This window comes from Dryobates pubescens, chromosome 23, assembly GCF_014839835.1.
Source record: "Dryobates pubescens isolate bDryPub1 chromosome 23, bDryPub1.pri, whole genome shotgun sequence".
Classification (NCBI taxonomy): Eukaryota; Metazoa; Chordata; class Aves; order Piciformes; family Picidae; genus Dryobates; species Dryobates pubescens.
In genome coordinates this window covers 10,537,521-10,560,892 of record NC_071634.1, presented here as the reverse complement: position 1 = coordinate 10,560,892, position 23,372 = coordinate 10,537,521, and the positions used below count along the sequence as shown (strand labels likewise).

General features: G+C 38.9%; 1 protein-coding gene across 7 annotated transcripts in view; it reads right to left on the bottom strand.

The window, feature by feature from the left end:
- Positions 1 to 23,372, bottom strand: part of PPP2R2C (protein phosphatase 2 regulatory subunit Bgamma) — a 154,061-nt gene that overhangs the window by 81,739 nt on the left and 48,950 nt on the right. Inside the window, exon 2 of one of the 7 annotated variants that reach the window (XM_054172462.1) lies at positions 11,784 to 11,870. The exons of 4 other annotated variants lie outside the window; for them this stretch is intronic. In XM_054172462.1, coding sequence (XP_054028437.1) covers positions 11,784 to 11,870 — 87 coding nt within the window. Of the gene's footprint in view, positions 1 to 11,783; positions 11,878 to 23,372 lie in introns of those variants that run through there. 2 more of the 7 variants (XM_054172457.1, XM_054172459.1) reach the window with 2 other exon arrangements.

Sequence of the window (23,372 nt, the reverse complement as noted above, 5' to 3'; positions counted from 1 at the left end):
CTTGTACATCTACTTAAACATGTTACACAATGTGTTCACCCAGCTGTAAACAAAAACGTGTTATGGAAAAATCCATAAAGTGTCTCATTTTGCCATAGAGTAATAAACTAAATGAAGTCTGTGTGCCTTTATCAAAACCTGTAAGTGCAGAAGGTAATAAATTCCAAGACAGTCAATGTATAAGGATATCAGTATTGTGAAATACCGGCGTTTCAGTGCAAGGCTACTGAGACATTAAGTGGAACCAAAGTCTTTGTTGCCTAGTTTGAAAGCCACTATTATTATGGAAAACTGAGATTAAAAGAAGAGAAACAGATGAAGTATTTTTTTAATAGTTTATTAGTCTACATATATTCCTTCTGAAACCAATTAATTGTTCTTGCTTACATGCTTGATGCCTCTTCCAACTTGGTATCTGTATGAATGTCACTTTTAATAGCATTTCACTCACAGCTGCACCTTTGTGTGTGTGTGAGGGGGCTGTTGGTGGGCACGAGACCTTCTATTGTTCTGTCCCCTGGCTGTGAAAACTTTTTTATCACAAAGTAAAGCAAATGATGCAGCAGCACCGAAATGGAACCACAGCACTGGGGTAACCAGTGGTGGAATACTTTTCTTAATACATATTTAAGTGTTTCTCAAAAAAGAAATCTACGCTTGGGAAATAGGTGGAAATCTTGTATTCAGTCAGGCATAACCATGCTTGAGTTAGTCCTGCAGTAATACCCCAACAAGAAGCCTTCCTGACTACCAGACTTGATAATCAGAGTACCTTCCTAACAAGACTTTCAGAGAGACTGTTTCATTATTCAGAGACAGTCTGAGTTTAATAGATTCACCTCATTTCACCACAAAGCTGCATTTATTTGTTTGAGATATTTCCACATGGTAATGTGAACAAAGTCAAAAGGCAATTGGCTACGGACATGGGCTTTTTAAACATCAACACAATCCTCAGTTTTCAATACCTCAGAATAAGCTCCAACTCAGGATTTTGCAAAATCAATGTGCTAGCAAATGATTTGCTGTGTGCAGCCTTGAAAGGAGACACATGTATTTTCGAGACCTAGCAGCAGCTTCCAGTATCTGAAGGGAGCCTACAAGAAGGATGGAGAGGGACTGTTTACAGAAGCCTGCAGGGATAGGATGAGGGGCAATGGTTTGAATTTAGAGAAGAGCAGATTTAGACTGGATGTTAGGAACAAGTTTCTTTACCCAAAAGGTGTTGGAACACTGCAACAGGTTGCCCAGGGAGGTATATCTCCATCCCTGGAAATATTCAATGTCAGGCTTGACAAGGCTCTAAGCAGCCTGATCTAGTGGAGGATGTCCCTGCAGTGAGGTTGGACTAGATGACCTTGGGAGATCCCTTCCAACTCAAACCATTCTATGATTCTATGATTCCAATCCTGCAAAATACAGTTCAGGGAGAGGATACAAATCAGAAGAACCAGATGAATTTCACAGCTTCATTCCTCCAAAACATGCGTCTGAATTGGAAAGAGTGATTTCTATGTCTGAGTTACTTCTTTTCTACACATATTTTTCGTCTTAAGGAAGCTTTTATTTTCAAATAACTCCATACCTGTTTTACCTGCCAAACTGTTTTACTGTTCTCATCACACACAGTACTTTGCCTTCCAATTGTTTTTCTTTGCACAGAAATTCTTACCACTGTAAAGAAAGTTATTTCATGCACTACTGAGCAACAGGGTTGGCAATTCAGTCTCTATTTTTACTATAACACTCCCACAAAACATTTGACACGCGGATCTTTTCCTTGTGGGCCAGTGCTATAAGGTACAGTGTGAACTGTGCATGGCACACTAAGAATTCCCAAGCAAGCACAATGCTCTCTGTTATCCTAGAAAAAAATAATCATTTTGCAATCTGGTTCCTCTGCTAATGGCATGTGCAAGAAGAGTAGAGGCCAAGCTAATGTTTGTAAAGCCACCTGATGATGTTGATTGCGACCTGAAAAAATATACTGTGTACCATAATTTCTGCTCTAGGTATGGTAATTCAGAAACAGAGAGGGCTGGGGCCAGAAACATTTTCTTTAAAGATGTGTCCAAGAAGTCAATTTCTGTAACTTAAAATTTATGATACAGTTACCAGGAATTTGTGTACTGAGCAAAGATTCATCAGAGTTTTACATCCTTGACATTTACACAAACTGATTGCTGCACACAGTGTAGCTTTGCTATCATTACCAACACAAAGCACACCTTAAAAAAGACCCACCAAACCCCACAGCCCCACAAAGAGCACCTCAAAAGCACTCCCAAAGTGTACCTCCTTAATTTTAGTGAATTTCCAGTTTATGATCAAAATATTCCTTCAGTTCAGCAATGTGCTGTGTTTCACATTAGCGACAAAGTTAGCAGGATGCTTCTATTCCTAGTAGGACTATTCCCAAAGAGTAATTATATTCCATTTTGACACCCACATTCTTGCTATAATTAGCAATAGCTCTAGCAGTATATATCAAAACCAAGGAACTCATTGACATATTGCTCAAAACATGATTTGCCAAAAACTGTACAGAAATAAAAAGAAAATAAGGGAGATACAAAGTAATAACAACAACAACAAAAAAAGAAGATGAATAAGAAGTAGTGAAATAAAACAAACCCTTTAGCACTATCATGGTTTGACACAGAAGCTTGCAGCGTAAAAACAATTTGCTTTCCTGAGGTTTTAGCTGAAGGCCTAAATGAAGCATGCAATACATACTCCAGAGTATTTTCTCATTTGCTTTAACCTTAATTTTCAAGACAATGTTGAAGAGCTGAATTTATGCCCAGCTGTAGTTTTTATAACCAACCAAGAGAAATTTAGTTTGTATGCTAGAGCAACTGTGGAAATCAATTCTTAATCTATGACCTTGCTTACCACAGCTCGAAGCCTTGCAATAAATAAATGCCTTGAGCCACAAATAAGAAACATTTGGTGAATCAGAAAGACAAATAACACAAATCTATATGTGTATATATAGCATTAGAAAGGTCACATAAAATACAATATTGGCTCTTTTGTCGCTCTAACATAATAACATGTGAAAGGCAGGACGTGGTAATTGGCTGCATTAATGCCCAGGTGGTGAGCAGTCACAAGTTACCTATTTCCTTTTCAAATGACAGTCTTCATCCTTTTAGAGGACTTGTTGGAGCCTGCCTGGTTTTTTAGTATGGACAATGCTACAATGCTTTAAAATGCAGAATTTCTGAAAGTACTGATTTTCTTTGTCATAGCATGTGTGAAGACTTTCTCTAATACACATTTAAGTTTCCTTGTGAATTGCTCAGTGTTTCATCAACTAACTGGCGGGGGGGGGGGGGCAGGGAAATGCCAGAGCTCGTGTGTTAACCTGTACCTAAGTCACAACTCCTCTTCTTTATAAACCAAGCCTCCCATATCCTCACCCTGTACATTATGACTTATTCCTCATGGGAGTATTAACTAAAAGAAAAAAAGCATCTGTAGTAACACCTCATCATTAATATTTCACAATTACACTTCACAGAGCATTCCAGTAAACAACCCTGTGCCTCTCCAAAAACACACCTGCTATTCTTGACATATTTGATTGATTGTAGATATTAAAATTGAGTAGTACAAAATACCACTAGTTGAGCTCATTTCCCTCTCTTAATTGTCCCCTTCTTGTTACTCTGGAATTCCAATGTGGCACTCCTTTTTAGATTAGCCTGGCATTACTACTGTGCACAGCAGGGGACCAAAGTGATTCATGGGAAGAGTTTTCCCTTATTTTAACCCTAAATAAAGGATATAATCTAATATGAAATGAAAGAACTTGAAGAGTCACAGTTAGCCTTGAATTGGAATTTTACATAGAAACCAAATCAGAAAAAGACTTGATTTTTAGAACTATAATGAAGTTTCAGTCAAAATAGATCATTAGGTCCTTTCTAACACTACATTTTCACAAGATCCTGTAATACACTGTGGTCAGTTCTCAATCAGAGTTTCATCATTAACAGTGTAGAAAAGACTGAGAACCAAACTGAAATGTCTTTTTTGGTTCTTAATTAAAAAAAAAAAAATCTATTCAATTCTACCTACATGCACAGGCATCCAAAAAAACATCTCAGGAGACTTCTGAAATTCCTTTCTCCGAGGAAACATTGGCTTTTGCCCTCAGTGTATGGATTTATTCTAGACTAAAAGTGACTTCTGTGGAAACAATGTCAAGTACTTACCAGTCAGAACTGATTTCACATTCCAGATGCATAAAATGTTCTCAATATGCAAAAGAAGCTGTGCTTGAACCTGCTCCAGAACAGACTCACCTTACCAACAGCTAAACAAAGCAGGAGGATATCTGATTTCACACATGCTTTTCCATAGCTTGAGAGCGAGAATTTTAGTTTGGCCACGACCTGTCTTTTACGCCTAGCTGGAGAGAAGGGCTCACATTCCAGGCTGAAGCCCCTTGGGTAACAGCAGTTTTTTACAGGTGTTCAAGCACATGCAGTTCCCAAAGATTTTGCAAACAGCATTAGCCAGACCTCTCCATAGCTGTGTGGGAACTGGCAGGTATTAGCAGGGCAGGTGCAGAGTGAGGAAACCCTCTCAGGAAGCCTTCGTGAGAGGCAGGCATCTGCACAGCCTGGAAGAGCCCTCACTAAACTCAAGCACCTCTCCTGATCGCTAAGCATCAGTTAATACCAACTCCTTACTCAACTCCACCTGCTATGTCCTATCTGGCATTTAAACTAGTTTCCATATGAGAGTCATAAAGGCAGTTTGTTCTAACTGCAGGAGAGATGCCTTCTGTATTAATTTAGGTTAGAGGAAACAACTTCCTCACCAAGAAAGCAAGAGATACGCACTGCAGTGTGCACCTGATTGTAAGCAGTGACCCTTACAAAACAATCTGAGATTCAATACTTGTGACACAAAGCTATGTATTCACTGATGGCTTTGTATCAATGTAAATGACTAATTACTTTAATCAGGAAGCTCAAAAGAACTTGATTTATTATAAATACAGGGGCTTGTCCTCTTACAAAAATTACTTACTCTGCAGTTCAGAACACATATTGATTTATGGCACTAATTGTAATTCTCTTAATTTTTATTTTAACATTTGATAATAGGTGAAAAATGAATTGAAAGGCAACCAGACCAAGCCACGTTCACAATTGTATCCAATTCCATAGCAATATTCATACATATTTCATTAATGGCAAAGGTACAAAACTATTTTGAAAACCATGCAGAGAGGAAAAGATTAATTTGACCAAGATTACAGAAAGAGGGAATATTTTTGCCTTGCTCACACATGGCTGTTAATTATTTAGTGATAGCTGACATTTGTTGCTGATACCAGCTTAATACAATTCAAACCCAGTTTAGACAGGAATACCAGAAAACAATTGAAAAAATAATAATAGAAAACCCTCTGAAGATAGATCATGAATCACTCATGGCATAGGGTCCAGAGAGAGAAAGAGAGACACAATCTGCCTGGAGTCTGGTAGTGGCAAGCATCTTAACATCTGCAAGCATCTTAACGTCTTTGCTGCAAAGCCACTTTGGAAAGCGCTTTGCTCTCTCCAGACTCCTGCACCGCCAGTCCTTTATCTCACCTGAAACCTGTTTATGGACAGACTTAACACCAGACAGAGCATGTCAGGTTCCCATGGCAAGACTTATCAATGTACTGTGCTACACTCAAGCTACACAATACAGTTACACATTTTTACAGTATATATCTTTTAAATAAACACAGGAAAAATCCAGGTCTAATCTACTTGCATTGAGATTAAATTGTTTAGGACTCTCTCATCCACCTGAAGGCCTCTAACTTTGTCCAGAGAAACACACCATGGACTCCTTCTTTCTGGCAACCATCAAAGTTCTCTAGCTCATCTTAGGTATCGCTGGAGCCCCAGGGTGTCCAAGGAAACTGTCACACAAGTGGGTCAGTATGAGCTTCATTGCTCCATCAGTCATTACAGTGGTAACAATGAATGTTCACATGATCATAGGATGGTAGAGGTTGGAAGGGACCTCTGAAGGTCATTGAGTCCAACCCCCCTGCCACATCAGGACCATAGAATCTACCACAGGTTGCACAGGAATGCATCCAGATGGGTCTTGAAAGTCTCCAGAGAAGGAGACTCCACAACCTCTCTGGGGAGCCTGTTCCAGTACTAATGTTGCATCAGTATGTGCAGAGAGCAGTGACCAAGGGCAATGTAAGAATATTTTCAATGTGAAGAATGTTTTCACAGACAGGAAGATCTGCTTGATCTAACTTCAACTCTGAGCTCAGCTAAACCAAACTGTACTCCTCGGGGCACTGCAACAAACAGATTGGCAGCAAATAAAGACACTTGGCAGCCAGGTTCATATTACAGCTGCTTCTTTTTTGTGCTGACCAGCACAAGAACCATGACCTCATGTTCCCTGTTTTAATATATTCTCACATTTTCTCTTTTCTCATATTTAACACCAACATTCCTCCAAGCAGAAATCTCCTCCCTCTTGTGTGTTTACAGAACCAGCTGTGCCTAGTGAATCTTGTTGCATAAATAACAAGACATAAATCTTTCTTGTTATATTATAAAAATACATAAATGTAAATAGATAAAAATATCAATGATTTAGGGGAGAGTTGAACAACATAGTTAAACCTCAGCATTATCAAAGTCATAGGAAATTATTGTTCTTGAAGCTGAGGTTTTTCCTATGGTATCATCATGGTTGGCATCTTCTGGGTACAAATCTTCTTTCACATAATTTTTGTCTTTTTCAGTGCCCCCATCAATTCTGATACCTTGCAGTTATTACTGTGAAATGGGAATAAAGGAAGTATTTTCACCAGCACTTCTGTCAAATAATCGCTTGCTATTGAGCATTTCTTCCAAGCCCAGTGGCACAAAGTAAGTCTCAGAATTCAGGTTACTGCAGTTTGGAATATATCCACCACAGGATTACTAAGAGACATCTGCTTTGGTCCATGAGAGGCACACATGGGACCAAACTCTGCTATACTCCTTAACCACTCACTGATCATCAGACACCAAATGCCAGTTTCATGTAGCTGCAGAAAACCAGCCTGCTGCTACAGTAATTAGAAACCAGAAAGTGTGGGGTACCTACCAACATAACACAGCCTCCTAAGACATTTAATCAAACTTAGATAGTTTGGATAACTCTCTGATAACCTGTGAGAAATCTGAGAGTTCTTCAGAAATCTTTGAGATCCAATGTCATGCTAGCACTCAGAGATGTTTAAAACTGCAAGCATAATTTTAAAGGACTGGTGATTAAGGTGCTTTATTTCCTTTGTTGGATTTTTAACTTACATGAGTGGTTTCATACTTCAATCCCTTTCAAACAAAGGTGTCCTCATTTCATGAAGTGAACCATCTGGAGTTCTGCCTTTTTTGGGTTTTTTTTCATAATCCACAGTATTAGAGGTCAGGTAGAGGCAAGTGTTCAGGGGAGGATTTGGAACAAACCAAAAAGGACTGAGACCTATAAATTCAAACACAACCTGACATAACTCTCAACAAAATGAATACTAGCTCTTTTAAACAAAAAGAATCCATTAGGTATCAAGCAGATATTTGTTGGTTTAATCTGGGTTATATATAAAAATATTATAGTGAGAGTGGTGCTACAGAGAAGCATTTACTGCTATCAGGAAGATTCTTCCAACCTGCAAAATTCTTTTATTGAGTTGGTTTCAGTAGAAATATTTGTTTTGAACAGAAATTTTATGTTAAAGCTTAAATTTGAAACAGTACCTCTGCTTTTTCAAAGAAACATTAGGACTGGAAGCTCACTGTTGCAGGCATTTTGTAACAAGCATTTAATTTCATATTTTGTCATGTTTGACAACTCTCCTGGGGAGCTAAACACTCTCCTCCTACAGCTATTGTGGTTACTGAGAGAAAAATATGAAATAACTTTGAAAATGATAGATCAGCTTCACAGGTGGCCTGGTTCTGCTGAGCTCAGCAAGGAGGAATGGCTGCCCAATATCTTTACTGGTGCAGGCACTCCTGGAGGCTATTCTGTCTTGCACTTGCTGGCAAATGTCCCCGAAGGACCATCTGCCAGCAAGAACAGTGGGGGGGGAAATCATTCATGTGCACACTCAGATACTGCCAAGTCCTTCCCAATTCCCAAAAACTTCAAACAGTAGAAGCTACCACAAGCAATATTTAAGACTTTAGCATGCCAACTTTACCTGCTGTGGAGTCCACAAGACAGAAGCACTTCATCAGAACAGACAAAGAGCCTCCACAAAACAGAAGAGGAGTAGAAAACTGAACAAATAGAAGAACTTATCTTTTCTATGCAGAAAGTCACAGAACCATGACCAATGTTACCAAGCACTGTAGGTTAACGATGCTGAAACCATTCATCTACAAAAGGCTTATTGGGAAGGCAGGGGGTGGGGGAGGAAGTGTCAAAATATACCCAATGAATGTGTGCACACTAAGCTCATGCCTTTCAAACTGCTGCTACAGATCTATTTATTTATCACTTCAGAAACCCAGAACAATTCTAAAGCATTCAATATAGGAGATGTGTGGCAGAGCAGCCTGTGCTTCAGTAACAGAATATGCTGTTTCCCTCAATCAGATTTGGAAGAGGAAGATCAAAAGATAAAATATTTAAAATTAAATGCAAGACCTTATGCTGATTTAAGGAATGCAAAGCAAAAAATACATCCTGCAAATATATCCATATATGTCTTTTACATATATATATGGATATTGCAAAGTTCATTGCTTAACCTGTCCTGTTCTGTGTACCCATTCCTACCCTCACAATTTTGTTTTTCTGTAGAATGCACCCTTGAAGGCATCAGCTTGGACAGAAGGGCAACAGCTGTTCTGTTCTGGGTCAGAGCAGATACAGTACATATCACCAGAATTGTCTGTGTATGATGTTTTCTCAAGAATGCTTATAAGTGTTGGGGGTTTTGAACCTTCTTCCTTTGCTATTCCTACTGAAAGCATGGCTGTGCCTGCTTCTGGTACAATCAGGATTTTCTGCCTCTGTGGTACTGGCCAAGGAGTAAGGTGATCCTAAGTTCGCTACAGTGTTATTATTACAGTCTCATCTTCCTTCCTCTTCCCACTGTTCATGTCTGTCTCCATCCTGCTACATTTTAAAGTGACATCTAACATTCAGATTATATTCCATTTTAGACACAAGCCCATGAATCCTCCCTCACAAAATTAGTTTTGGTGTTAAATACTACTAATAAGAATATCTTGGCATTTAAGCAAACAACCAAACAAACAAAAGCCCTGTGTTACTCAGAATCAATGTTTTCATTTCGAATTTATCTCCACTGCTCCCATCCTGCAGAACACACAGGACCTTTTATTTTCCCAGCTTAGTCACAAACTCTCAGAATACACTGAATCATTTTCTCTATTTCAAACAGCTTTGGTATTTTAGCCTCCCCCTTTTACTTTACTCCCTTACATTTGCCAGAGACAAAGTTTTGGTTAGAAGGAATTTCCTTCTGCTGCATCCCAGTCATTTATTTTTAGAAGTTCGATGCTGACACATGAAATATTTTTAAGCACATCAAATAAATGCTTCCTTTTGAACAGTCTAACATTACACAGTTCCTACCAGATCATCACAGGTGGCCTCACAATCTCCACCCTAGCTCCAAACCTGCTAGAGAAACACTTTTCCAGAGATACCTCTGGAAGACTGGGAATGAGCGAGGTCCCTTCTGGATTAGCTACATACAGACACAGATTTACATTACCTTCAGACAGAAAAGCAAAAAAGAATCAAATAACTTTTTAGCATGGGGGTCTCCCAATTATGACCATGCAAGATCCACACATAATTCAATGTGGACCTAAAGAGTTGTTCATTCTTTGTTGGCAACCTCCGCCTCTGACATTTAACCCAAAGTTCTACATATGTTCCCTAAACTTTGCTGTTATCTAGTGGTTGGTGAGAAAAAGAAGTTTGTGAATTGAGCCTGAAGCCTTGTAAACAACCCACTGTAATTCAGGAAAGATACTTTTATACCCTCTCCAAGGACTGGTTTAGCTTTCCTCTACTGCCAGTCCTTGGGCACAACCAACAGGGCTACACAAGCACTAGGATATAACTGGAGGTAAAGAATAGGTGATTAAACCGAAGCTCTTAAGATAGGGATCTGTTACTGTGAAGAAAATGGTCTTTTGACCATCCTTTTGTGTTTGCACTAACAATGATTTAACTGTAGTTTTATACTTGAATTTAACGTAAAGTCTATTATGAACAAGGTTTAATTGTGATCAGTTATACAGTTATCTTCAAAGGTTTATGTGGCATAGAGGTAGGTTTGTGCTGAAATTCTGGACTCAGCTCACACAGGTGTGTGGAGGCCAGCAAATATGCCTAAAATTATGCTACCTAAGGCCATGTATTGTGATAACTTAAAATGAAGATCAGTCCCAAATTACTTCCCAAAAGGATTCTACCACTCAAACTATGAACCAAATCCTGTATCCCTCACCACTCTGACGCAGAAGTTGGGAACTCTTCTAACTGTATATGGAATGACTGAAATTCTGATTCATATCCTTTGAAGTAAACAGGACAAGAAAACCCTTTAGGGGGTCCATTTTGGTGAAGAAAACAAACTCTTTTTATTCTAGGTCTTGCAGAAACAGGAGCAATGCTACATTTATATAATTACTGAATTATGATACATTCTCCTGTTACTGTTCCTGTTTACAAAGAGCCACAGTAGCAGAGTTACAACAGACTGATGGGCCTCAACTACAAATGCCAATCAAATCACTGCCAATCCTTCACGCACCACCTGAAGCTACAAAAGCAATTCACCATGACCTAGCAGCCTTGCTAAGCCTTTGATTCCATTTTCTCAATTGTATTTCTATATTTAAGAGATGTAAATTTGGCTGGAAAAAGAATACTCCTCACCATATTTGGAGTATGTAGTACTTCAGTAAATCCAGGGATGTATGTAAGAATTCATCTGCCAAACTTGTGAGCATTTATTATTTTCCTTCTGAAAATCTGCATCCACCATCTTAATACCTCTCATAATTTATCACATATCTTCTGGGTTAGATGAAAACTATCCATTGTAACCACAGCACATACCCATGACTTCCATACAGTGCAGAATGTTACATGTCTAACTTTAGATAGGCAGATTTAATTAATTGTACAATCATCTAAACCAGTACATTAGTTTACCAGCTTAATTGATGTTAATATCTAAATTACACAGTCATTAGGAAAAGAGAAATGTTAAGATAGGGCTTTACAACAGAAACCTAATAGTTCATTTAGATACTGAAAACCAACATTCACTTTCTTATCAATGTTCAGTGCATTTCAAAGCATGCCTCCTGGTCTAGTGCTCTAAAGCTCCTCTGGCACATAGGGCTGCCAACGGGAACTGCTTTTCTGTATCACATTTACAACCAGACCACATTCATTTGCATGCTACTTCGTAGACGTGTACATAAAAGCATTGACAGTCTGAAAACAGAAGAGTGCAAAAAGAAAAAAATGCAAAGGTGCCATCCAACCACAAAGAAATACCGAAATGTGACAGCAGTCAAGCAAAAGAATGCAACCTCAAGACCCCAGCCCCGTGGCTTTACAATACATGGAGTGATTATCTCTTAACAACCGGTGGTTCATTCAAGACAAGGGGTCAGTCTCCATCCAACAGCCTGTCCCACAAGAACCACTGCCTGGCAGCAGGAACTGCATGGACAGAGACTCTTCCACCCACTCACCTCCAGAAGAGACCTCTTCAGAACTGGGTTGAGGAACATTGGCAGGACAATGTGGGGAAGCTTGCATTGCTGCCGCCCTTGCTATACCTGTCCTGTGGAGAAATAGAGGACTTAATTTCCCAGGCTGTCAGTCAGCACCTTCCACATTACAAGTGAAGGAAAAAAGAAAGGAATTCGACAGTGCTTGCTTCAAGCAAGTGCATTTTGGGGCATGGTGAAGAATCCACATTCTCTTCTTAAGTATCTGGGTTACTTTCACATCTTCTGCAGAGCTCCTTTTGTCTGCCCAGCCAGCAAGCTGGATTCTTGTTTCATGAGATGATGATGCTCTTGCCAATTACCTGTATAGCAAGCTGGGATATGGCCACTGAGAATCAACTTAACTGGACAGCCAGAATAAAATAAATAAGAAAATCATGTTTAAATCAATCTCTCAACTCTGATGTGAATAAGTACTGGTTACTGGATAACTCTTTCCCTTGGATCTCCCTTTCAAAATGGTAAGTTTCTTGGTCTGCTCTTTACTAATTTCCTTTACAGAAACCATTACCATCCAAATGACCTAGCAGAGAAGCAATTCTTTTGCTTCTCCTGCCCCACCCATTCCAGAGAGGCACTTCATTTTACTTCCACATTATTCTGAATAGGGTTACCACAAGAATCAACCCTAACAAATACAATTTTTAAGGGGAAAAAAAGGAAAAGTTTCCATCAGCCTCATGGTTTCCAGCTAGGGCAACAGTTTTCAGCCAGCAGTTTTCAGTGTGACACATCCAAATGATTTGTATATGTCAAAGTGCAGTCCATTAGAGAGGGAACAACAAAAAAACCTCCATCAGAAATACATGAATAAATCATTCTTCTGAGTGTGGTGATGAATGCAATGGTTTACAATTTCAAAACCAACTCTCTAAAGCCTTACTAAACCAAACATGTTTGCTTCCAAAATATGATCTCGCTGTCTTTCATGAGTACTGTGATGGGGTTTGTTGAAGGAAATGTCAAGTTAAGACAGAGGGGACTGCAAGCTAATGATCAACCATTGTATTCTGGTACAAATGTGCACTGAATACTGATGTTCACAAGCAGGAACAATTCCCAATAATTGGAAATATATCAGCCTTCACTGCATTTGCTTAACTGCGGTCAACAGCAACCTTAATCTTGCAAGTGAACTGAGAGACAAGACAAAGCCTATGCACGCAAAGTTTATGTATAATTCAGAACTGCTGAAAATCATGGAAAGCAAACCCAGAAAAATATGGCAGAGGAACTCTGTTAGGAAAAAAAAAAAACAAACACACACAAGCAACAATCAAAACCCACACAATTTTTATTGCCTCTGTTAGGATCAATCATTAAGCCAGAGTCAATCATCTATGCTAAATAGTAAATGTAGGGGCAAACTGAATTGTTCGGTTCTTGTGTGAGCAGAACAGACTTATGCATCACCCACTTCCTAAACAAATATGCCAAAGTATGTTCTTAAATTTTATGTTGTTGTTTTCAACTGTATGCTGCATTTCTCAACTGTATGCTGCATTTCTCTTCACAGTTCCCAGTTTCCACTACACTAACCACTTCAAAGCAACAAAACCATTTGTCTCTCCAAGTGTCTACTACCTTGGACTACAATTATAGCTGTCCATGGGCTATGGTTACAGACTTTAGCCAAGATATTTGGAGATATCTCCAAGAGAAATAATAACAACTGGTCACATATATAATACCATACTTAATAAAGCCAGTATTTAAATATGACACAATAGGCTGGCTCAAAGAAACAGGATAATGATTCATGCTGTCCTGAGTAATACAGATAAGATGTTCTGTTCACTTTCAAAGACAGTGATTATTCTAAGCACTAACAAGAATTTTAGTGAATCTGCTCCTTTTCTTTATGTGACAAATGCTGGGAGTATCAGAAAGAACCAAAATTATCATGGAGCTCTGGTGAGCTTAGTTTTTACATACTACCCCTCTCTGAGTCATGAAAAGCTTCCCCTGAAAGACCCTATCACAGTAACTGTGCAGATATCTCTGACACATTTCTCTTGAGACAGAAAAAATGTTTAGGGATGGTTCCAAATAATACTTGGAAGGACTGGCATTAGTGGGAGCAGGTTTCACCCAAAACCACAACTGCTAATGCCTATACACTCCCTTAACTGCAAACTGATAAAAGCTAAACCTGGGGGGAAAAAAACCAGCTGCTACTGAAAGCAGGAGCTGGAACAGTCACAGTGTGGATTTAGGGTTGTTTGCTTTAGTAATCTACAAAAACATCAAATGCCAAGCATTTCACACTTTGAGGGTAACCTACATTTGCTTCAAAAACAAGCCTTAGGCATTCAAACCCAAGCACTTGATGCACTAAATGCTTCAAAGAGGATTTCCTTTGCTTACATCTTCCTGATTTTTTCCCCACAAGTTAACTGTTGTTCTTAAGCATCCCCTACAGTCTATGATGGTCTATGTATCCCAAGCACTTTAAGAGCCTCACTAACCATACCAGATATTTCTAAAAGGTAGGATCACTTTCACTATCTAAGAAAGTAGATTGTGGAATGAAAACCAAACCAAACACCAATTTTCCCACAGGAGAATGATGTATGTTCCAGAGATTAGTCCAGTTCAGACAGAAAGTTCTTCCATGACAGAAAGCATGTGCTATTTTTAGAATGAACTCAGATCCTGTCACCATATCCAAGCTAGAACATGCCTTCTTCCTTGTTTAAATATTGAGTAGAATCTATTGTGTACCCAAGGATTGTAATATAGCTCCTGGACTTAGTTCTCAACTTCACCAGAAATGTTCCTGTGAGTCCCATGGAAGTCACTGAGTTTTCTGCAAGTTTATTTTCCTTTTGAGAAATGAAGAAAACCAACCTTTCAGCCTCCATGTCTAGAAAAAGAAATGGTGAGATGTCCATTGTGTAGACCTTTAGATGAATGAATCCATGCATCTATAGCTGCAGCAGTAGATTCCTCACCTAGTGACCATATTCAGGTGGTGCTTGGACATAACCTGTCCAATTTCCTGTGTGTGCTAGAAGACAGTACCACTGTGGACTACAGTCCCACCTGCCTCTCCCTAATCAACATAGAGCTGGTGAATTAAAATAAGCCTGACGATTTGTACCTATAGCTGAAATCATGTTAGTCATCACCGTGAGGGAGCCCATACATACAGTCCAGCACCCAGAAATTACATTGCTTGCTCCTGAACTTTACTGGATAGTCTCCACAGAGACAAGGAATAATGGCAGTTTCAGTATACTGTATGCTCTGGCTTTGCTAAGAACCTAGGCTTTTATACAAGCTAAAAAGAATATCGATTTCTTTCAAAGTCCACTGCACACTAAATACTATTCCCACTGTTGCTATTTGAGGCATTATATAAAAATGATATCTTTCTGACTAAGAAAAGAATTGACGAGTCTTTCATGAAGCAGAAATGTCTAATGCTCTTTGGTGTATTTCAAACAATCTTGTCAGCTTGAGGCAGCCAAAAACTTAAATCGATTCTTGAAGTATATAGAAAATTCACTTTGGTGCCAACCAAGTTTAGTGTATATTCACTGTGCACTGTGGTCTGCAAGACACTGTCAGTCTAAAAACATCCATAGTGATGTACAACTAACAGTAAAAACTCTCAATCACAACCAGCAGAAGACAAAAAATAAAAACTGCGAAGCAAAAAAAAGACCCAAACAAAACCCAACCACACCTGCAGGAATCTGGATGGACCCTGAAGAACTTCTGAAGTTCTTCAGAAGAAGTAGCGTGAGAGAAGTGTGAGATTCTGCACTTGAGGGAGAAGGGCGCCGCACATCTGGCTGAAAAGCAACTGAGAACACAACAGTCCAGCTGGAAAGGACCCATGGTCATTCTGACTGCTAGGCTGAATATGAGTCAGCAGTCAATATGGGTCAACAGTGGGCTCACATCAGCAAACCACAGGCTGAGCTACACTGGGAAAAATGTGGCCAGTATAAAGAGAGAAACCACTCTGCTCATCACTGATGAGGTTACACTATGTCCAGATTCTAAACCCTGTTCCAAAGAGCTGGATCACTGTGCCCTATTCTTTGTCATTAACAAATAAAACAAAGCACAGAGACATAACATTTGCACCAAGAAGCATGCTCCAGGGACCAAGAGTGAGAAAAGGCAACTCATCTCTTTGCTACAGCTTCCTGGATTTGACCACAAGAGGCTGACACATTCCCACAAGCAGGTTAGGATAAAGGTAACCACAATAGTTAAGACTGATTGATTGACATGACTAAATCTGCATACAGCATACAATTTTTCTCAACCAAAATGCAAATGTGCTAATTCTTTAGCTGTGGTCTATTCATTGACAGTGGGTTAAACTTTGAGGTACTGCCTCAACCAAAGAACTCTGAAATGCTCTTAATGGTAATCTACTAAACTACAGGAGACTTTTCATCAGCTTAAGATGATGTTTTTACCTAAATCTTCTGCCCATAGCTGAAAAAACCCCAGTGTCATGATGATACTACCACAATATGAATCTTTTGGAAGCTAAAAACCTAATTTAGGGGGACAACATGAACCTGACAAATATAAACAAACCCAAAATGGACAGATCAAGGAGATGACTTACTGTTTTGTTAAAACATGTACAGTTTTTTAAGTGCTGGTGGAGATAAACCTGAAAAATATCTGCAACAAAGAAATGTATTTAAGGGCTGAAAGTATGACATTCATTACATGTCCTGCATTTTTTTTCCAGAGATTTAATTATACCTTTTGTGGTACTCATGCACTGAAAGATCTTCTGGTTTGCATTAATTTGAATTCTACTGCAACATAAATTAATACAACTTAGACACATTTATCAGCCCTTTAAATAACAAACTGATCATGTGTCCAGGCAGTATATTCTTGAAAAGAAGGAAAAGACATACAATTAAAACCTGAACTATAATTACTTTGGATTTCAGAAAGTTAAGAAGTAGCCTGAGGCAACATTACCTCAAAGAGAATATCTAGACTGTAACTTTGCTTCAGGCAAAGACACAAAGAGTACTGAAAAGAAAACAATACACAGAAAAGGGTAAATCATATCAAATGAGTAGGCAAAAATGTCAAAGAGAAAGAAATGGGTTTGTATCCAGGTTATTATCAATCTGAATGCTTTAAACTCCTAAGGAAACTTGCAAAGAGAGTATTAAGGTCACAGCATTTAACAGGCTAATTTTGACAGTACCCTAAATTTAATAAACTGTATTATGCATGAGAATTCCCAAGTAGATTTCCTAACCTGTAATGAAAAATAACAACATGATAATTCTAAATAGTTACAGCAGCCATGTAAAATCTGTTCTATTGATTAAAGAATAATTTTTTGATAGGCTAAACATACCAGTTGCTAAATCATACACAAAGGGATGCAGTAAACCCTAAGAAAATTAATGACCACCCTTAACAAATCCACATCATTTCAGCTCCTAGGATTTTTTGTTTTCCTTATGAAACAGCAGAATGAACTTACATTTCCTGACAGTATGTACAAAAAGCTAGGCTTTGTAGAATCTAAGCTTTCTAAACAGAGTGAGGTCAGACCAAATTTCCACCTTCCCCTACTTTTGTCCTACAGAACAAAACCAGGAATGATTTTGAATCTCTGAAGATTCAGCATACTGAGATTTCCAGAAAGGTTTTTGGTAAGCCATTGATTTATCTGTTCTTGTCCTGAGTCAGACAAACTCTTTTACAAGACTCTCTTCCAGTATCAGTTGTTATATATGACATCTCCACACTGTACAAAATGTAGTATGAAGACAAAATTAACAGAGGTTACTGTACAAATCAGGAAAAAAAGAAGACAGAATAAAATCAGGACTCTCAAAGCACAAACAAAATATGGTGTTTGTATACACATAGCTTTTTATGGATTTACAATATGCACATAGAGTACTGCTCTGAAATGCCATGCACCCTGATCCAACTCCACTGGAGCCAGTGGTACGTTCTTAATAGACTTCAATGGGTACTAAATCACAGTTACATACAGGCTGCAAAAATCTGCCAGGATTTTAAATAATAAATTCTTGCTCTTTGGTGAAAACTCAGATCTTAGTGTCCTAACAAACATAAATAGTGCATGATCTAGTCCAACCTCCCTGCCAGAGAGGGATCACTTAGAGTAGGTCACACAGTGTGGTGGTACTGAGTGGCAGTTCCAAGCCTTGCACTTTTAAGATTCAATGGATGTAAGCACAGGGAGCAGAAAGAACCTGGCAGAGAGTGCCAAGTGTGTTACAGGTTTGTCTGGATTTCTGGGGCTTGAGGAGCACCAAGTAGTACAGCTAAAAGCCAGGCATCTCTACAATCAAGTCAAACAGCAAACGGAAAGACAACAGCTCTAGTCAAGGAAGGAATGACTATGTGTCTGTCTCCTTATTGCTCTCCTCAGCACTACTTGCATCTACACATTCTTGACTTCTCCAAAGTCTGAGCAGCTAGTATTACTTCCAGAGAGAGACAGGCTGAGAATTTAAACCTTTGGGCCCTGCTTGAACAGAGATGGAACAGTTACCTTCTGGCAGGAATTAAAGCTGGTATGGAAATTTCACAGAAAAAGAAACAAAAGATGGTCTGGAAAGTGGCCAAAAAGAGATCAAAGGAACTTCAGCCTCATGAAGACACATACCAGAAGCACAGGAAAGGGGACTTCAAGGCAGACTATCAGATTTAAGAAATTATCTGTTGCCTGGGTAGAAGGCTGTGTGAACCAAGGGAAAATGTAAATTACTCCAGTAAAATATTTAGTCTCAAAATAATCATACTCTCTTGTATAATTTCCAGTCTTGACCACATCAGACTTCTAGAAGAACAAATGTATTTTAGATTCAGCTCAATGTTTATACTGTGAGAAGTGATCAGCATATCCTTCTGCTTTTTCAAGTGCTACTGGATCTGGGTAGCCCCAGAGTTGAAAAGAGGAGCTCTGGAATTCTGAATTGGATGTAAGCTTCAGGGAACTGCTTGGTTATCGCTCTTAAAATTTGAAGTGTTTGGAGCTACCTGATGCATTACTGTCTTGGACGACACAGATCCATGAACCTATATGCCCACATGTACTAACAAATTTATGAAAGAAGATTTCTGGTCATCCAAGAAGGACAAGCAAGAGGGGCATCAAGAGTTTAGAAATATTTGCAATGATTCAGAGAAGATAACTATGCTAAACCAGGTATTCCTTACAGAAAGCTGCAAATCCAATTGCTAACAATAATATGCCAATCACAACAATCATGTTTGGTCATTAAAAAGTAAAATAAAGGTGCAAACCTCAGTATACCTCCAACTATCAAGTCTCATCTGTAATAACCAGGTTGATGTTTGCTCTGCAGAGTTCAAATTGCTAATTCCTCCCATTTACACCACCTTCTTGGCTTTCAGGAACAAAAATAATTTCCTATCTAAATATACTTACATTTAACAATCAGAAATGAATCCCTCTGCAAACAGCTCTCCACATTGGCAATCTTTTCTGTTAGCAATTATTTATAGTGCAGAAGCACCAAAGCTTTCTGCTTTCAGCTTTAACATTACTTCTATTACTACCATTTCCCAAGTACCTCCAGGACAACTGTCAAACATTTTCCCAATATATTTGGCATTTGTATTTCTCCCTTTCCTTCCCTTGTCCATAAACATTACAAAAGCCTTATAAAGAGATGGATTTGAAGAAGGCCTACAGTTAGCAGCACTGCTATGTAAGTCTTTAACACTGGTGCACATTAAACAGTTTGTACGAAGCAGTAATGGAACCCTGATGACCAATGACAGCTTTGCTAGCTGTGGAAGCCAGCACTGCTCCCTGCAGCCTGTGCTCTCAGGAGCTGCCAGGTGTGGTGTTTCCTTCTCTGCTAGCAAGGGACAATGTTTTAAATGGGCCAGGTTTGCTAATATTTTCTCTAAAAGCTGGACTCTTAGGGGTTGAATAACCAGTTCTGATACTCCCCCTGTGATGGGACAGGCTCCAACAGCAGCAAAGAAAGAAGGGTGGGCAGCCCACTCTACAGCTGCCTCTGGAGAACGGACTGGTTGCTGCTAATAACCACATCAGCAAGAGGTTTTGAACCAAACCCCAGATTTAAAATATCTTGAAATTAATTTAAAGGCATGAAAAGGCCAAAGAAACATCAGTACTTCAACCTAACCAGAAAACTGGGAAAGATCAATGCAACATCTGTCCTGCATGTGATTTCTGCAGGACAGATACAAGTTTCAGCAACTAAAAACCTTCACTTGGACATAGTGTAAATTCTTGCAGCTAATCTATCTTGTAGCTTTAATATAATTGGTTAATTTGCAATATCATTAGTCCTAGCAGATGCAGCTTACCTTTTTTAATTTGGCACCTTTGTAACATTTGCATAGTGCCACAACAGGCCTCTATATGACCCATTTTCTTGAAATGCAAGAGCAAGCACAGAAATGTTGAATCTAGCAACTGAAAACATACCTAACACTGGAAAATAAAACTCACATCCAAGTAATCCATTTTTCAGAAAACTGCAGCTCATCTCCACCACACTGCAAAACCAGAAATGCAAGGACACTGCTTTTCATACCACAGTAACAAGGAAAGTTTTATTCCAGTCACAAACCAGCACACACTGGCATACATAGACCAAAATAATTTGTGAATCCTATGGGACCTGAAAGACATACAGTGCCCTACATACAAGCTCTTACCGTCCCACCTTCCAATGCTGAAACTTCTATATAGCCACCAAAACTTCTAAATTCACATTTTAAGCACAGCAACTGGAAGGAATACAGACACATGTACTAGGACCATCCACGAGACTTCCATGAGTGTAGCACACACAAAAGTACAAGTGCACACAACATGTACAAAATCAAATTCATACTGCACCCAAGCAAGGAGAAACACCATCACCCATATGGCCATCACTTGACTCTTAACATCAGGTGTTCCAGAAATTTGGGCAAGACATAATATTTCACAGCTAGCTTTGTCAGAGAGACTGCAGATGTCAATTCTGCTTTGAGCTTCAATGCTGACTACAGAGAAAACACTTGACCTGCCTCTTCCATTCAAAAAGAAGACAAGAGAACACACATCTGACTTCCTCTTGTACTGTTTGTTCCCATATCACAGATCTGCATGCAGGAATTAGTGGTATCAAATCAAGCAAAGTGTCAAAATTAGCATGTAGCATGATGAGTCCTGTGTGTTACCTCAGCAGCCAATTTTGCCCTGTGCTTACCAGTCCACTGTGTCTATTCAATGTATTTATACATTTAATTTTTCTTTTCCTCATATCACAATATAGAAATAAAGACATTCTAATAGAAATTATGTATGAAATAATGACAGACGGTGCCTGATTTACAACTATACATTTGAAAACCTTGGAAAGATGTATTAATGACCTTGTGCTAAGTCGTACCATTTATTGAAACCTCTCAAAGTTAATAGAAAGTGAGGCTGCAGTGACTGGATGGAAGTTCAGAAACAAATTACTGAAAAGTGGTGACCAGATCAGTGTTTGAAAACTACTTTTGCTCCATTTCAAAATACTCATTTAACATCTTACATTAAGGAGAAATAATATGGAGCCATTAAAAACAGTGAGAAGGAAATAAGCTCTCATTAATTTTTAATTGAGCTCTGATCATCTCCTTTTTTTTTGTACTAGAAACTGGCCCAACAGGCAGGGTATGCCATGGCTGCTTTTAATGCAATCAGTCCTACCACAGGACAACATTAAACTCAGAATGCATGCAAATGCTGTTGTTCTGCACAGTCATCAACCGCTTGCAAGGCCTGAGTCACATGAACAACAAAAGCACTACAAACAGGAAGAGTTAAGGTGACAGTTAGTTGTTGTATGTAGACTTGAGCTGAACTGGAGGATAATAAACCAAATCTCAGCCCCTTACTTTCTTCTGTACTCTGTTCCTAAGTAAAGCACACATGAAACTGCACATAGATGTTTCCATCTTTTATTTTCTTTTGTAAACAGATGAATCAGTAAGTATTAAAGAAAGAGCACTGCTATATTTAACAGTACAGCTCCCAACTCTCTGTCATATTAATAATTCACCAAAACTGCACAAGATGTTGCAGTGAAAGATTTTTTTTAGGAACCTAATGTGTGTTGCTATTACTTGCATTTGTACTAGCCAAACACAGTCTGCTCTCATATGCATTTAAGCAAAAAAAAAAAAATAGCAAGTACAATAATTCTTCAGCAAGGAAACACTCCTGAGAAAAGGAACTCTCTTACCATATAAAAGGCTGCTTTGCTAGGTGGGCATTTTGCTCTTGGTAAAGAATTAGGAAACTTTCACCAGGAGCCAGTGATCTAGGCCACATTCATTAGCAAAAACAAGCTTAGTCTTAATCTAAGAATTACAGAAATAGTTGATCAAGAAGGTGTCTCTGTGCCTCAGCATGCCTCACTATGTCCTAATCCTAGTCTTGATTATTATTTCTTTGAGAAAGCAAATTTTACAAGTAAAATGGAGATGATGATATTACCAGTGTCTAACAGATGGATCATGAAAAATCATACCTGTGGTGTACTTTGAATGCTGCTTAGTTACAATAGTGGCAAACATCGCTGACAATGTAACTCACTTTGACTAAATCTATACTGCTTTTTCCAGGCCGGGATGAACTAATTACTGCCCCATGTTGCCCATACTGGACACTGCCTTAAATGTCTGTGCTATGCAGATCCAAGCTCTGGGAAGCAGCAATGTCTGTTTTTCTTGCATGCTGAATCACACATTCAGCCACAGGTTTGAGCAGGCAAGCAAACAGTTCAGGATTCAGAGGAAGGCAGTGTGACAGCTGTGCTCTCGCCCTGCCTCTGTGGCTTCTCCCAACTAAGCTGCATGGATAAAGATTACAAAGTCAGCAACATCACTTGGATGGAATAAACCCTTATTAATCCAAATCTTCAAGGCTACCCACAACATTCATCTGAATAGCAATGTGCATGAAGAAAGAACCAAATCTGAGCACAAAAAGACATATCAATATCCTGTTTAACAAGGGGAAAAGTTGTGCTTTAACAAGGTTTACCTCTGTTCATACTTGACTTGAGGAAAAGAAAACAACACAAGTGACTTTAATGAGAATGCATGATCATTTCTAGGGTCACTCTAAAACTGTTTCTGAATGAGTTTTATAAGAATGAAAAATCATCAATATTCACAACTGCTGGAGGTTAAGAGAGGAAGAGTTACCTCTTACACCTTTTTCAATAAGCTTGTTACCATCCATCCTCAGAAATAAGTGAACAGACTACACCAATAGCGAGCCTGAGCCAGACAAGCAGCAACCTGGGCACTGCATTCTCAGGTGCAACACCCTCAGGTAGTCAGCTCCTATTCAAATACTCTTGGCAGATAAAAATAGATAATCTCCCTTAACTGTGATTAATGAAGAACAGAGATACCATTTTCTTTACTCAAGAAGAAAGAAAGCCCCAAATTCTGTTGTCATTATCTGCAGAGGATTTTCCTTTAAAATCATTGGGGGGGCAGGGGGAAGTCTATTTTCATGCT